Source organism: Lissotriton vulgaris, chromosome 2_1, assembly GCF_964263255.1.
Source record: "Lissotriton vulgaris chromosome 2_1, aLisVul1.2, whole genome shotgun sequence".
NCBI classification, from domain to species: Eukaryota; Metazoa; Chordata; class Amphibia; order Caudata; family Salamandridae; genus Lissotriton; species Lissotriton vulgaris.
Genome location: NC_141687.1, coordinates 2044171348 through 2044188340, shown reverse-complemented (window position 1 = coordinate 2044188340; position 16993 = coordinate 2044171348). Strand labels below are relative to the sequence as shown.

The 16993-nt window shown below is 47.3% G+C and overlaps 1 protein-coding gene across 1 annotated transcript in view; it reads left to right on the top strand.

Moving 5' to 3' along the window:
* The window catches only part of SLC12A1 (solute carrier family 12 member 1), a 436328-nt gene that overhangs the window by 339227 nt on the left and 80108 nt on the right, over window positions 1-16993 (top strand). The window contains exon 22 of the mRNA XM_086958279.1: window positions 15194-15337. Coding sequence (XP_086814405.1) covers window positions 15194-15337 — 144 coding nt within the window. The remainder of the gene's footprint in view (window positions 1-15193; window positions 15338-16993) is intronic.

Here is a 16993-nt window from a genome sequence, read left to right as displayed (position 1 = left end):
GTGACAGACGATTCTTGGTAACAACTCCCGTGCTTTGGAACTCACTTCCTTTGCACATTAAAACTGCTCCCACCCTTATTAATTTCCGCAAATCACTGAAGACTTGGCTTTTTAATCAATGAGAACGTGCTCTGATTGGTGCTGTAATCTGGAGTATTTGCTGAGCCTAGACACCTTAGGGTATTAGTTGCGCACTAAAAATGCCATAAATAAATAAATAAATAAATAACAATGAATGAGCCTATGCAGATTGGAAGTCCAGAGTCATTTGTTACTCGTATGTTAATCATAAATGTCAAAGGTATTACATTAAAATAAATACACAGTATTGATATTAGTTTGATTACACAAAATAGACATTTCATTTTAAAATTAAATTGGCTTAATGTCCATCTGCTTACGTTCCTCTGTCTCTGCTAAAACTCTAGAAGTACTTAATCATCAGACTAAATGAAGACACAAAAAAGAATTTGATGTTGGCTTTAATGTTAGAAAGTCATCATTTTACCCTGTTCAACCCCATTATTTGCTGAATTATACTGGTAGTAACTGATTCTGACTGTATCCTGGTCTCTGCTAACCAGGCCCAAGGCCAGTGCTCTGTTTAAAAAGATATATGTAATAGGGTACACTTTCAGTTGGCAATGACAGACCCTATATGTCCAAAGTAGTGGACCAGGAGGTGCAATCTGCCTATAAGTCCCTAGGGCCTTATTTATGAAGGACTTGCGCCGCCGGTGCGTCACTTTTTCCCATGTTAAAAGTGACGCACCGGCGGCGCAAGTCCTTCATAAATAAGGCCCCTAGTATATAATAAGGAATGGGGGTTTAGAGGCCCAGCAGATTTCGTGCACTTGCACAGTAGCGGTCGGCAGTAGGTGTTTCTATAGGGCGGTGACGTGGGCAGGAGGAGGGGCAGGGTGGGGGGAAATAATGTATGGATTACGGAGTTTTACAGGTAAGTAAACATTTAAATACATAAAACGAATTTCGTTGCGCACACTGCATCACCAAATGTGATGCAGTGCGCGCAACGAAATTCGTTTTATGTATTTAAATGTTTACTTACCTGTAAAACTCCGTAATCCATACATTATTTCCCCCCACCCTGCCCCTCCTCCTGCCCACGTCACCGCCCTATAGAAACACCTACTGCCGACCGCTACTGCACTTGCATGTGTGCAATGCTGTGGGCCCGCTGTCCCTTTAAAGGCAGTTTCCTTTTGCTCCAGTGATGAATCCATTTTAAAGAATGCATTTTTATTTTAGTGTAATAATAAAAATAATTAAATGTATGCCCAACTGAAATGCTATTGGATAAAAACGCGTTTAGGGGGTCATATGTTTTCTTTTTCTATTTGTGACACATTCTTGCAATAAAAATATTAAAGGAATTAGCCATAACACCTGCCTTCAAAGGTCAGGCCTATTGGCTTTACTAACGCTTGTGTACGTTTTGCTGCAGTAGTGCTTTAGCCTTAGTAGGTCAAAATATGGTATCGGTATTGGTTTAGGGCCATGAATTTGCAAAGTAAGCTTTGCATTGTCCTGCAGTGCCTATCACTATGAGCCTAACCCACTGATCAACTGTATTAGTGACTGAGATTGGCACAATGTGATTGGTTGACAGGAGGGTGGCTTAGGAGGAGAACTAAGGTACAGAGGCTAGAAATGGTACCCATCAAGCACTCTAGTGGCTGCCTGCATAAAATGAATAGTTTAAGGAGAGGAATAAGGATCAATGCACTGACACCTGCATTCAAGGTGACTTTATTATGGTAATTCTATTAGAAGTATATATATATATATAAATCTTTATTCGGTTTGTTCACAGTGGAAAAAAACCATAAAAGAGTACAGTATAACATACATTGTAAAAATACACAAGTTAAAAGCAATTCAAATAAAAATCATTTCATAGTTAAGAAAAAAGGGCATTATTCTAAATATACAGGGTGCCGATTGTGATAAATAAGACCTAATTTCTTTTACAGATTTTTTCTATGTTTTATAATGCACTTTAAGAAACTGCTGACAAAGTAACAGACATTCACTGTTTCTAGCATTTGCAATCTTAGAAGAGCAGGTCGACACTGTCTCAATCCCCATGATTTGAGTATCGGTAAAAGCCAGATCTTTCTATGGGCTTGATGGTATTTACAAAGCAGGATCACATGCAGATTTGACTGCGCTGATAATCCGTCACAGGGACAGGGGGGCAATTTGGGGTCCCAACAATTTTGTGATGGAAACGTGACCATCCTAAAAAAGATGTTTAGCCTAAATCTAGTGATTAACATTCTTTCGTAAGTTGTTAGCTGTAATTCAAGATACGGGTGAATGTCAAAGGCTGCTTGGATCATATTTGCATGGATCACTGCCGTTTTCGTGGAATTGGATGCAAGTCTTAACAGTTCGAGATGATTTAATGCTTTCTGTTTCAAGTCTTTTTTGGAGATGTCCATAATGGAAGACGGGTCAAGATAATAGTTCTCAAGGCCTAAATCGTTAAAGAAGTTCCTAACATATAAAAGCCACTTTATTTTCAAAGAATTATCCAGACTCATTGAGTCTGCAATAATAGCTTGTGACAAGGCATTTTTCTTTGACAGCCAAATGCGACGCCACAGCATCAGGGGCTCTATTTTGATTAGATCCTCCAGGTATGGAATGGCTAATTCTAGGTGCATTGCATAAATTGAGGAGCCTTTGGGGGTAGCTAACAGAAATCTTAAGAAGGTGTTTTCCACCTTCTGGATGGTACTGATGTCTGAATACCCCCAGACTCCTGCACCATATGTTGCAATAGCCTGGCATTTGGCTTTATATATCTTAAGGAGCTCTACTATGGGTCTTTTGCCTAATCTCTGAGAGAAAGATATTAAAGCGGCTATGGATCTCCTGAGTGAAAGTGCCCTGGTATTGATTGCTTGCTTCCAGCTAAGTTGATCATCGATCATAACCCCCAAGTATGGATAATGGGGGGTACGCTCTAACTTTTGGTTATTCAGAAAGGTAGGGTGTGGTCGTTTTTGTCCTCTGCCAGCTGTCATGACGAACGTTTTTTTCACGTTCACCTTTAAATCCAGGTTGCCCATAAATGACGTGTATCTGCTCACTGATTTCTGGAGTTCTCTAGGGGTTCGGGCTAAAATAACCGCATCGTCAGCGTAGAGCAGAGCGGGGATCAGGCGGCGGTTTATGCGTGGGAGGTCCTGGGCCCCCCTCAACATCTCCCCCTCCAAACCATTAGTATAGAGCGAGAAGAGGAAGGGGGCCAGGACACAACCCTGCCTCACCCCACGCTCTACGCTAAATGCTGACGTCAGCTCTCCGTTAATGCCAAAACGAACTCTCGCTGTGGCCCCAGTGTAGAGTTCTCTAAGGAAATCTAACAGAGGTGGGTCTACTCCTAATTGGGCTAAGACCCTCCACAGCTTTGTGTGAGAAACACAGTCAAAAGCTGCGGAGAGGTCTACAAAAACCATATATATTTTCGTGGGGGTGGCCTGTGTGTATTTCCCCATTATTAGGGTAAGATTGAGGACTTGCTCCAGGGTACCAAAACCTTCTCGAAAACCGAATTGTAGATCCGAGATTATGCCCCTTTCCTCAGTCCACTGCTGGAGACGCTCGAGTATCACTCTTCCCACTACCTTTCCGAGCGAGTCCAGCAGCGAAATGGGCCGGTAACATTTTACGTCTTGCCGGTCCCCCTTTTTAAAAATGGGGACCATTATTGACTTTGTCCAGGAGGTAAGGATTCCCTCGCTCGCTGCTGCGATACATACTCTAGTTAAAATTGGGGCCCATAAATCTTGATTGCTTTTAAAAAGGTCCACCGGGACCCCATCGGGTCCTGGTGCCTTGCCTGATTTACTGCTCTGCAAGGCGTCTATGAGGTCTGGGATAGCGAAGGGCACCAAAATGGGATAGTTCACGTTGGGGAGCAAGGGTTCTGTTGGTTGGGTGTTTTTAAAAATTTCCCCGAAGTGAGAGACCCATGTATTTTCATCAATGGCGACCTCGATTTTAGGGGTGTCATTTTCTGTGAGGAACGGGGATCTGACTGTGCGCCAGAACAAATCACTGTTTTTTGAAACTGCGCCTTGATGGAGATCGTCCCATAGTTTTTGTTTTAATTGGGCCGTTCTCAGCTTTCTTTCTCCTATGTATTGGCGCCTCAAGAACTGGATCTGGACCGGATCACGTGGGTTATTTTTAAGTGCGGATTTTAGCTTCGATAGGGCCGCTGTGCAGTTACTATTAAACCACTTTGGTTTATTGTCGCTGTTTACCTTAGGTTTAGAAGTAAGTAGGTCCTTTATAACATCTAGTATTAGGTTAAAATTTCTAAGGACTTCCTTATGGGTAGATGTAAGATCCAGGCATTTCACTATGTTAGGATAGGACCGAGTTATTAGTTTTTCCATTACGTGTGCTGGATTAATTTTGGCCCATTTGATGGTCAGTCCATTGTGTTTACCAACCTGGATCCTATTCTGCTTGAGAGTGATCGCCATCTCCAGTTTGTGGGAGGCCTTAGCTGGGACAGATAATATTATTTTTAGAGCCGCGTGGTCACTAAGGGGGGTGACTATGATCTCGAATTCCTTCAGTTTAGTCATTATGTTTTGAGAGAGGAATATAAAATCTACTGTAGTCTTATGTCCTCTGCCCACATAGGTCGGGGTAAATTCGTTCGGATCTGCATTTGGATGATTAACGATCTGGAGGTCCAAATCAGATAAAGCAATATTAATTATACTGCCTAGTTTAGTGTGGACGAAGTGAGATAGTGGGGCATTAGATTCGTCGACTATCCCACAGCACGCCAGATCAGGAACTGTACAGGGGTGGAGATTAAAATCACCTCCCCAGATTATATTGGTTGCCTTGTTTGCAGGGGACCGGTGTTGGATTTGTTTCAGTTTGTCAGTTAGATAGGTGAGGAGGGTTATAAACTTTTCATCGATTAGGTTATTATATATATTAACCAGGATAATTATGTCCTTATTGAGAAGGGTTAGTACTAAGATTTGATGGTTGGGGTCCTGGGAGAGTGAGTCCACCTTACTAAGAGGTAGAGAGTTTGAAATGTAGGTGGTAAGACCACCTTTTGGTCTTCCCATGGTACTGGTTATAGCTGGGACATTATAGGTTTTGTAGCCTTGTATATGCAATTCTTCTAGAGACCATGTCTCCTGGAGACAAATTATTTGATTTGGGTTTAAGAATTCCTGTGCGGAGCCATCGTTGATTTTATTACGTAGGCCCGCAATGTTCCAGTAAGTTATTATGATTTGTAAGGAATCATTTCCAGAATCAGTTTCTAAGGTTATAGGATCTTCATTACCTATAGGTTGGACAGTGATGGCGGGTTGTGGCGGGGAAGATAATTGAGTGTTAGTGGGGGAAATTTCTGCTAGTGGTCAGTCAACCAGGTCTAAACCGCTATACCTGTTGTTTAGCGGGATGTTATGCCATGGATCCCATCGTGGTTGTTCTCTATGTGGGGGCCATTGCGTATAGGGTTTTCTATCATCCCACCTTCCTCCCTGATAACGATGTCTCACTGTATGCCATGAGTAGTCTGGCTCATACAGATTGGGGGGACCATGATATCGGATGTTTGATTGGTCATCCTGCCTAGGGAAGGGGACGGACCAGGGAGGTTCCTGCTCCTGTACGTATCCGTCCACTTGCCTAAAGGGATAAAAGAAGGAGAGTGACTTGATCTTAATTCCTCCATTTGGGGTAATGTCTTCCCAGGCACATACATAATCCGCTATTTGGGGATCCTCGAAGGTGATTGTTATGCAATCCCCTGGAATAGTTTTTCTGGTATTGCCCACCCACGGAACCCTAGCTACAGATCTAATTCTACCACGCCAAGAGGATGGAATTGGGCGATTGGTCTGGAGCCAATGCTGGACCTTGTTTTTTAAGGACCAGGCCGGTTCTGAGGTAAGATCTGTTAAGTCTGGGACTCCAGCCATAACCACCACATAGGGTGAGGCCTCAGGGGGGAACTCTGCCGGGTGTCTTGGAGGACCAGGATTCCTTGCAGTATTCCTCTTGGACCTGTCTATGGGTGTTTTTGGCGGTACAGGAGGAGGGAATTGGGGTTTCGTCGCTGTTTTATTCGGATTTTTCGCTGGGGTTTTGTTAACTGTGCTAGTGGTGGGCTTCTGAGTCCTATCAGTATTCACGGCCGCAACTAGGGCGGTCGCAGTACTTGTCTGTTGTGAGTTACTAACGGAAGTTTGAGCTGATACTGTTTTTGTTGTTTTAGTCGGATTAGCGGTATTTTTACTTGGGGGGGGGTTTGAAGTCATTATTCGAAGGGTCTTTTGTTGTTGATTAGGAACGGATTGGTTGACGTTTGTTACGTTAGTATTGGTTAATTTTTTATTGTTATTTCCAGGGAGTTTTTGAGGACATGGCGGAAGAAGTGGCTGTTGGTTTTTTAATAAGTTGGAAATTTGTGATTCAATGACTGCTAGCCGATGTTCTAAGGGTAGTAAAGCATGTTTGACTACATTAGCTATGCTAGGAAGAGTTAGTTCCTGGGCCTCCACCAAGTTCAAGTCAACTGCGATTTGTTTACTCGGTTGGAGAACCGGCACTGTCGAGCAAGGTGGTTCCTTCTCTATCTGATGAAAGGATACTAGAGTCTCGATATGTGACCCCCTATCATTTTGAATTGGTGCAATGTTTGATGGTGTTCTATGAATTACGGGTGTGTTTAAATTTCCAGAAGCCCTGTTCTTGCTAATTGCTCCCTCCCTCCTACCCCTTTCTATTCTTTTTTCTAATGAGGAAATTTGCGCCGGTGTTGTTGGGAGCAGCTCTGGGGTTTTCTCTAGGTCATAGCTGAGTTGGGAATCCGCTAGTTGTGAGACTGATAGATCCACTGTATTTGGTAGGCTACGTCTCTCCCTAGTCGGCACCAATTCAGCGTTTGAGGCAACTAGTATTGGTGATCTGGCTTCCGCTAAGGTGCCTAATGAGGATCTTTTTGCGAATGCCAGATCTAGGGAGACCCTCTCTTCAATTATAGAAATACTTTCGTCTATAAGTGTGTTGGCCTTCGCTAGAAAGTCGTCCATGGGGCCGAGCAGTTTACCCGCTGCTGTGGGGAATTTGGTTTTATTCCCTCTCGTTAATACCATTTCTATTACTGTTGGGTTTGGGAAACACAGAGGATGCGTAAAATGGTACAATAGAGAAAAGTCAGATTAAAAGATAGATGTTAGGGGGGTGGCCCAGTCCAGTCTCTACCAGCCTCTAACGGCCTAAAACGGCCCGGTCTTTGCCCGGGTCTTCGCCCCGGGCTGCGACCCGCGGCGCGACCCGCGGCGCGTCAGAGGCTATGTAGAAATAGAGGAAAGAGAGGGGGCGTAGCCGCCGGGGGAAGAGGCGCCGGCTGCAAGGAGCGGTGGTTTCTGGGCCTCGCAGTCCCCCGGTAGGCTTTTCCTGGGCACAAAGCAGCGCACTACGACCTGGGCGGGTCGCGCTGAGAGCGAGATGACAGACTGCCGAATGCAGTCACGCTCCCACCAGCCGACCACCGCCTCAGGGAATGCAAGTTCAAAGAAGGGTAAAAGAGCAGTTCCTCGGACACAAAGCAGGTCAGTGAGCGGCACCCGCGCAGCGGGTGGCGCGAAAGGTATTTAAAGGGCGTTCAAATCAGTGGGCGTGGCCGCCGGGGGAAGAGGCGCCGGCTGCAAGGAGCGGTGGTTTCTGGGCCTCGCAGTCCCCCGGTAGGCTTTTCCTGGGCACAAAGCAGCGCACTACGACCTGGGCGGGTCGCGCTGAGAGCGAGATGACAGACTGCCGAATGCAGTCACGCTCCCACCAGCCGACCACCGCCTCAGGGAATGCAAGTTCAAAGAAGGGTAAAAGAGCAGTTCCTCGGACACAAAGCAGGTCAGTGAGCGGCACCCGCGCAGCGGGTGGCGCGAAAGGTATTTAAAGGGCGTTCAAATCAGTGGGCGTGGCCGCCGGGGGAAGAGGCGCCGGCTGCAAGGAGCGGTGGTTTCTGGGCCTCGCAGTCCCCCGGTAGGCTTTTCCTGGGCACAAAGCAGCGCACTACGACCTGGGCGGGTCGCGCTGAGAGCGAGATGACAGACTGCCGAATGCAGTCACGCTCCCACCAGCCGACCACCGCCTCAGGGAATGCAAGTTCAAAGAAGGGTAAAAGAGCAGTTCCTCGGACACAAAGCAGGTCAGTGAGCGGCACCCGCGCAGCGGGTGGCGCGAAAGGTATTTAAAGGGCGTTCAAATCAGTGGGCGTGGCCGCCGGGGGAAGAGGCGCCGGCTGCAAGGAGCGGTGGTTTCTGGGCCTCGCAGTCCCCCGGTAGGCTTTTCCTGGGCACAAAGCAGCGCACTACGACCTGGGCGGGTCGCGCTGAGAGCGAGATGACAGACTGCCGAATGCAGTCACGCTCCCACCAGCCGACCACCGCCTCAGGGAATGCAAGTTCAAAGAAGGGTAAAAGAGCAGTTCCTCGGACACAAAGCAGGTCAGTGAGCGGCACCCGCGCAGCGGGTGGCGCGAAAGGTATTTAAAGGGCGTTCAAATCAGTGGGCGTGGCCGCCGGGGGAAGAGGCGCCGGCTGCAAGGAGCGGTGGTTTCTGGGCCTCGCAGTCCCCCGGTAGGCTTTTCCTGGGCACAAAGCAGCGCACTACGACCTGGGCGGGTCGCGCTGAGAGCGAGATGACAGACTGCCGAATGCAGTCACGCTCCCACCAGCCGACCACCGCCTCAGGGAATGCAAGTTCAAAGAAGGGTAAAAGAGCAGTTCCTCGGACACAAAGCAGGTCAGTGAGCGGCACCCGCGCAGCGGGTGGCGCGAAAGGTATTTAAAGGGCGTTCAAATCAGTGGGCGTGGCCGCCGGGGGAAGAGGCGCCGGCTGCAAGGAGCGGTGGTTTCTGGGCCTCGCAGTCCCCCGGTAGGCTTTTCCTGGGCACAAAGCAGCGCACTACGACCTGGGCGGGTCGCGCTGAGAGCGAGATGACAGACTGCCGAATGCAGTCACGCTCCCACCAGCCGACCACCGCCTCAGGGAATGCAAGTTCAAAGAAGGGTAAAAGAGCAGTTCCTCGGACACAAAGCAGGTCAGTGAGCGGCACCCGCGCAGCGGGTGGCGCGAAAGGTATTTAAAGGGCGTTCAAATCAGTGGGCGTGGCCGCCGGGGGAAGAGGCGCCGGCTGCAAGGAGCGGTGGTTTCTGGGCCTCGCAGTCCCCCGGTAGGCTTTTCCTGGGCACAAAGCAGCGCACTACGACCTGGGCGGGTCGCGCTGAGAGCGAGATGACAGACTGCCGAATGCAGTCACGCTCCCACCAGCCGACCACCGCCTCAGGGAATGCAAGTTCAAAGAAGGGTAAAAGAGCAGTTCCTCGGACACAAAGCAGGTCAGTGAGCGGCACCCGCGCAGCGGGTGGCGCGAAAGGTATTTAAAGGGCGTTCAAATCAGTGGGCGTGGCCGCCGGGGGAAGAGGCGCCGGCTGCAAGGAGCGGTGGTTTCTGGGCCTCGCAGTCCCCCGGTAGGCTTTTCCTGGGCACAAAGCAGCGCACTACGACCTGGGCGGGTCGCGCTGAGAGCGAGATGACAGACTGCCGAATGCAGTCACGCTCCCACCAGCCGACCACCGCCTCAGGGAATGCAAGTTCAAAGAAGGGTAAAAGAGCAGTTCCTCGGACACAAAGCAGGTCAGTGAGCGGCACCCGCGCAGCGGGTGGCGCGAAAGGTATTTAAAGGGCGTTCAAATCAGTGGGCGTGGCCGCCGGGGGAAGAGGCGCCGGCTGCAAGGAGCGGTGGTTTCTGGGCCTCGCAGTCCCCCGGTAGGCTTTTCCTGGGCACAAAGCAGCGCACTACGACCTGGGCGGGTCGCGCTGAGAGCGAGATGACAGACTGCCGAATGCAGTCACGCTCCCACCAGCCGACCACCGCCTCAGGGAATGCAAGTTCAAAGAAGGGTAAAAGAGCAGTTCCTCGGACACAAAGCAGGTCAGTGAGCGGCACCCGCACAGCGGGTGGCGCGAAAGGTATTTAAAGGGCGTTCAAATCAGTGGGCGTGGCCGCCGGGGGAAGAGGCGCCGGCTGCAAGGAGCGGTGGTTTCTGGGCCTCGCAGTCCCCCGGTAGGCTTTTCCTGGGCACAAAGCAGCGCACTACGACCTGGGCGGGTCGCGCTGAGAGCGAGATGACAGACTGCCGAATGCAGTCACGCTCCCACCAGCCGACCACCGCCTCAGGGAATGCAAGTTCAAAGAAGGGTAAAAGAGCAGTTCCTCGGACACAAAGCAGGTCAGTGAGCGGCACCCGCGCAGCGGGTGGCGCGAAAGGTATTTAAAGGGCGTTCAAATCAGTGGGCGTGGCCGCCGGGGGAAGAGGCGCCGGCTGCAAGGAGCGGTGGTTTCTGGGCCTCGCAGTCCCCCGGTAGGCTTTTCCTGGGCACAAAGCAGCGCACTACGACCTGGGCGGGTCGCGCTGAGAGCGAGATGACAGACTGCCGAATGCAGTCACGCTCCCACCAGCCGACCACCGCCTCAGGGAATGCAAGTTCAAAGAAGGGTAAAAGAGCAGTTCCTCGGACACAAAGCAGGTCAGTTAGAAGTAGTAAGTGGCATGGGCCCATCTATCAGAATGGTGTATGTTCAATGGTCACTCTGCAGGGCAGCAATGCTTCAATTGCCTTTGGCATTCCAGCTCCCCTGAGACTGCCTTGGGTGTGGGTGACTCACAGATGTTGCCCATCCCTGATACTCATACGTGAGTCTGTGCTCCTCATAAAAGAGACAATGAGTCATTGTTTATGTGCTGGATCACAGACCATTTTTGGTTGCCACTTTCATTGGAGTGCGCTTGGTGGCAAGTAAAACTTCTTGGTGCAAACACCTTTTGCTTCCACTATTATATGAAAGCATCTCTGTGGAGGTGGTAAGGTATGACAAAAATTTCTGCGTGTACTTATTGTGTTGCATAGTGTTGTGGTGGTGGTATGTTATGTTGTTGTGCTGTTTTATTGCATTGCGTTGCTGTGTTGTGCTGTGGTTGTTCTGTTGCATTATGTTTTGCTTTTCAGCCGCATCAGCACATTCCTTTAATGTTCTACTGACATTTGTCACTGTCGAAGGTGGTAAAACGCTGCTGCTCCAGCTCTTGAGCTTTTCAAAACACCGAGCACCCTACACCTGTGACCCAACCCTAGCTTCAATTAGGAGGTGACAGGACCCTGAATGTCAGATGTTCCCACAAACAGATATTGAACTGAATGAAGTGCCTCTGATATATCCTCGGAAAGCACAGGCACTCTGTGAGCACGGCCTGCATTTTAAACAGATTTGTTATCTCTGTTTCTGAATTAAAATGTGACTGGTCTATTAATTTGTCCCATCCTTAAATGAGTGTACAGAATCACCCTGAAATGACACTTCTGTTACATTCCGCTGGTAAAGACACTTACCGGCGCTCACGAGCCATGAAGACATCCACTTTATGCAGCAACCATCGGAATTAGAAACCGGGCCTCATCTCCATATAAAATGCAAATACAGTATTATTCACTCGAGGGTGCAAATCCGGTACAGAACGCCATTCTGCACAAAGTAACATGTTGTACCCTGACACTTCAGCAATAGCTTGTGCTGAGAAACAGGCAGACGTAACCTTTAATACCGAAGAGCATCCAAGACTAACATTATCCCCCATTAAATGGAGCCATTATGTTATTGTACTCGAGTCTAATTAAAAAAGAAATATGAACAATCTGCAATGTCAGGAGATATAATAGTTGCTTCTTTCGGTGGGCCCTGCTGCGTGGGATTCTTTTTATAGGTCATTTACCAGACAGGGGAGATTAGCTTTGAATCACCTCTCACTCTGATGCAATTAGAAGTAACTTTCCAATGAGAGGGTCTGACACAGCCCAGTGCCTCCATCACATTAAGTAACATCTTATTACATTGAACTCAACACCACAGACTATCACTTCCACAAACACATTACCTCGTTCCTTTCCAACAGAGCAAATCAGATGGGATATCAAAGCAGCAGAACTAATATATTGAAGAGCCAAGAGCTGAAAACAAGATCAGCCCGAGCTTTTCTCTCGTGCAGTTTCCCATGGGGACTGGTGGAGTTACTTCATTCACTGCAGTATGTGAGGTATTGACATGCAGGCAGTCGTCACCCCTTGGAACATGTCTTGTCTTCATCTCGAGTATGCGTCATCCGCATGCAGAAAGATTGTGCTGTGAACATGCATGCAGCCTACTTTAACAAACAGACATGTCTTGCTATGTGTGTGGTTGCCCTGCACCCTCTTTCTTAAGAGAAAGCACTAATCCCGCTGGAACACTTTGTGATGGGACGCGGGCCTCATAAATATGCCACAGCACGAGCTAATGCTTTCTTTCATTAAAAAGCAGGTGAATATGCACAGGGGCATGATGCCTATTAGGCGCAACGCTGGCCATTAAAAAGTGCTGATGAGAACCGCATGCTTGATTTGCAATGCCTATTCTACTTAAAGGGACAGCTCGCCTTTTCCACTGATACTTTTAGTTGCTGTGAAGATATAAGCTTTGGTTGTAAAAGGAAAACAGGTTGAATTGTGCACTTAGCTGATACACTCCCCTGCAGCCCTTCACTCTCTACACGTCCTCTCCCCATCCCAACACAAGCGCCATACATTAATAATCAGACACGGTGTCAGGGGACACAAGGTTTATTGATTAATAAAGTGTTTCACCTCGAGAATAGGGAAATATGGAGAAGGCACAGTAAATCGCCTCTGTTTGTACTGTCTCAACCCCCACCAGGCCAAGCCTGCTCCCTCCATACCACCGTCTCCGCCATGGGCCAATCACAAACCGTGCCTACATGGGTGTGCTGCTAATATATCCTCAGCATCAGAGCCCCTTCTAAAACACCCCTACGGCGCACCACCTCTTACCCCTGAGGTTCGAGCTAGCAAAAGCGGGCCCCAAAAAGCTACTGGCTGTCTGTAGCTATCGCCCCCTCTGTCATCAGGCAATAAGTCTCCAACTACTGAGCTTAAGGCAGGAACAAACTGAGCCCCTTATCCACGGTCACCTTAATTACGACAAATCTAATATGTGGATGAGCAGGAACTCTCACAGCCCACTGTCAGGCAATCATTGGCTGTGAGCCTCACCTTGTCTCCCCTCACCACCGCTTTCTTCTACCTATTTATCCAAAGTTCTAGCTGGCAAACATCAAAGCACTATCCATTCCAGTGGAGAAGTGTGGCTCACTGGTTAGAGCAGGCAGACCCTGAAACAGAGGTCAGACCCAGGACCAGGGTTCAATTCCCGACGCAGCAGGGTCTTGAGCTCAAATGTCCATGGACTCGATAATTCTCGCTTCGGTGCCTAACCTAATCATGGGTTCACACTCTGCAACTCTGGGCATTAAGCTTGCTTAATCTCCACAACGGCCCCCCGCGGCGGGATGCCTGGCTTTCACCTTGGGGATGCCTGTTAGGGGCTATCTCACAGGGAAAAGCCAGGACGGGTTCCCAAGGCAAGCGCCGGGATGCCTCCGGGTGATTTGAGCGATATATAAGAACATACACAAAAAAAAAAAAAAAATCTCCTCCACTTTCTTTCACCAGCCTCCTCTGTTTCCAATGCTTAATCTGGTTGGCATTACTCAGTTCAGATTTGAATCCTTCTTTTTGAAAGTTTCCTGCGTTCTTTTTCTGTGGCAATAATAGGATTCACAGTAGAATCTCTTTCGGCATCATGATTCACCTATCAAAAACTGGCGATACGGCATTTAAACTTCATCACGGCTCAATAGTGTTTAATTTCAAATTAGACCAAGTTTTGGTTTGCTGCATCTGCACCGTGTATTTGCTTATATATTTATTTATTTTGGGATTTAATAGTAGTGCCTATCAGTTAGGTTCATTCTTGCTACTTTATCATAACTTCCCAGACAAAACAAGTATGCTGGATGCTTTTAGCATTTATCAGCTCAAATTGTAATATCAGGGCGGTGGGGGGGGGGGGGAGGAGGAATAGGATGGGGAGGAGGGGTTTATGTCTTAGATGGGCCTGCCTACTTAATATGTTCATAATACATGGGAGCGTGTAATCTCTGTATAAAATACAGTTTATAATTTCTTTTGACGTCCCTAGACGCCTGTAATATAGAAATGATGTGGCTGCTCACTGTAATAACGTATTACAGTTGAGTTCTGACGTCACCGTGCCTGTTGTTGAAGCAAGCAGCCTACAGAACAAGGAGCATAATTAAAGCTGTAGTTAAAAAATATAAAACATAACCTGGCTATTCCCTCTTCTGCTTTGTTTTTTTTATATAAACAGTGATAAGCAAAAATTTTGTATTTATGGCAACTTGTTTTCTTCACTCTTTAGGTAATTAAAACAAAACTAGACTCTATGCATGTTTCTACACATTCTGAGATACAGCATTTTAAAAAAATGTGTGTTGAATTAAACTGATTCTAAAACATGTTTTGCAACAACCATCTAACTGCTTTTTGGTGTGTTTAATGTTGCACTACATCCATCCTTCATATCTGCAAACTTCCTCTTTCATATCGAAGACCAACAGACTGAGGGTTTAACGGGTCTGTAGGAAGGGTGATAGGGTGACCGTGAATAATACTGCATAAAGTACCCACTACAGTACATTAGAAGGATACTGCAAGTCACCTCGGAGTTCCATGACCTTATTATAGGTGAACTCAGCCTTCAGCCTTGTTCCTTTATTTGGTGACGGGACTTCCTTGGTGACTTGCAGCATACTTACAAGTGGGAACTTTACCCCATACATCATTTCTTTCATTATGTATGGGTGATGTATACATCTGTTTAAATACATGTAGCACAAACCCAGCTAGAAAGCGAGAGAAAAACTGAGCGCTGCAGAGACAGGACGTACAAGCAATACACGATGGTGTACAGTAATCATGACAGAAAGATAAGTCAGGGGTACACTGAATTTAAAGACTTCTTTATTTTAAACAGTTGAAATCTGTGCTTTTTAGTGCAAATGTTTCATGGATTTATAGTTGTGACAAAACGAGGATGCTCAGTACTGTTTTTTCAATCCATAAATGCTGAAATGTGTCGGCCGTTCCACCGCCTGTAACCTGCAGCAGTAACCACGCCCCTGTCTTCTGCCAACAGACGAGATGCACAAGCTCGAGCAGGAGAGACTGGCCCTCGAAGCGACCATCAAAGAAAACGAGTTTGAGGAGGGGAGTCGGGGCATCCGCAGACTTTTCAACAAGGCCGGCAAGATGACCATGCCGAAGCCTGTCCCGAAGAAAGGTAGGATCCGCAGCAGCGACGGGAGGGAGCGCCACTGCTGCCCAGAAGCCATTTCAATGTATTAACTAGTCATTTTCAGACACTTCTGGTGTCCACTTCAGCTGCTTTCACTTTTCTCTGGCATGCGAAGCTTTTTTGGACAAGGGGTTTGTCCAGGGCAATAGCAATTCTCAGAGAAGAAATTGCCATACTGAATGCATTTGATATAGTTAGAAAGACAGATCATTCTACTGCCTTTTTGTAACTACGGAACCGCATATTCTTTAGATTCTAAGAATCTTAAATTACTCTATTCATTCAAAAATGTCTTCAGATACTCCAAGTAGCACAGATTCATTCTGGGAATCCATTTTCAGAGAAATTCACTCTGTTCCTCTTCTTCTTTAATGTTGGCTGTAATGAAAAAAAGCCACAGGGAGCGTTGCTTCCTCTAAATGGTTTCCACCGCGCTGTGTGCTTCTATCTCGAAAAAAACCCTCTCAATATTGTAGCACTGACTTTTATTATCACCATTGGAATACTACTTAGGAGGCACGCCCAGTCACAGTCCATCGAAACGTAACAGACTGTTCCTATACACATTGATTTATGGAACCATAGTGTTGAGAAAGAGCAACATTAGATTGTGGATAAATGCTACCTCATTAAGCACCCACTCCACTGCTTCTTGAGCAGTTAGGTCGCTCTATAATGAGGTTTTATCTGAGGCCGGATTGGGCGAAGAATCGAGGCATGTATTTGCGGAATTGTATCCTCATGGGAGCTGCTGGTCGCGCCCAGGGTGGGTGATCACGGTGGGAGGGACCGCTTGGGTTTTCATTCTCACCTACAATTGACTATGGGTCTGGTTTAGAGTTTGGTGGACAGGATGTCGCAAATGCGACGGAGTATTCTCCCTGCCGCACCGCCGTCCTCCCACCTCATTTAAAGATGGACAGCCCTTAAGTATTCCGTCGATGGAGCCCCCGTTGACTCTGTCAAGGGAATATTTTCTCCGACAGCCCAATGACTTCGGGGCCATCGAAGGAAAGACCTTATACCATCCACCCTATTTAGAGTGGACAGTGCATGTCTTTTTTCGTGTCCATCACCATCAGGAAAAAGCTGGTGGTGAGGGACAGGAGAAAAAAACAATAAAGACCACCACACCGTAGGAGAAAAGCCCCAACGTTTGAGGGCCATTGTTTATTTGTTTTTCGAAAACAAACTCCTACTTTGGAAAAAAGAAAACATGGCAAACGTTTGGTTGTAAGGTAGTTCGTACATTGAAAGGAACCACTATGACGGCGATTCTTTTCAATATGTAGAGATGACATCTGCTGATGTGATGGATGTTTACATTGCTTATGCAAATGTGGGGCCAGTTCTGTGTGTGCCAGCCAAGTCTGCATTACAGATGCCTATGTGGTACTTGTGTTTTACTGAAGCTTATGTAAATAACTTCACTAGGCAAAAGTAAAAAAAATGTACATAGTCAATACTCGTCATTAATGGCCTATGTGTTGCCATGAACCCATTACCAGGTCTATTTTGTCTCGCATCTACCTTAAGATTCACTCTTTTCACCCCATTAGACAAGTCCTATCTCTGCTTGTACTTTTCCTTTCCTTGCACCATACACTTTCTCACCGCCTCAGCTGACCAGTCAACCATGTT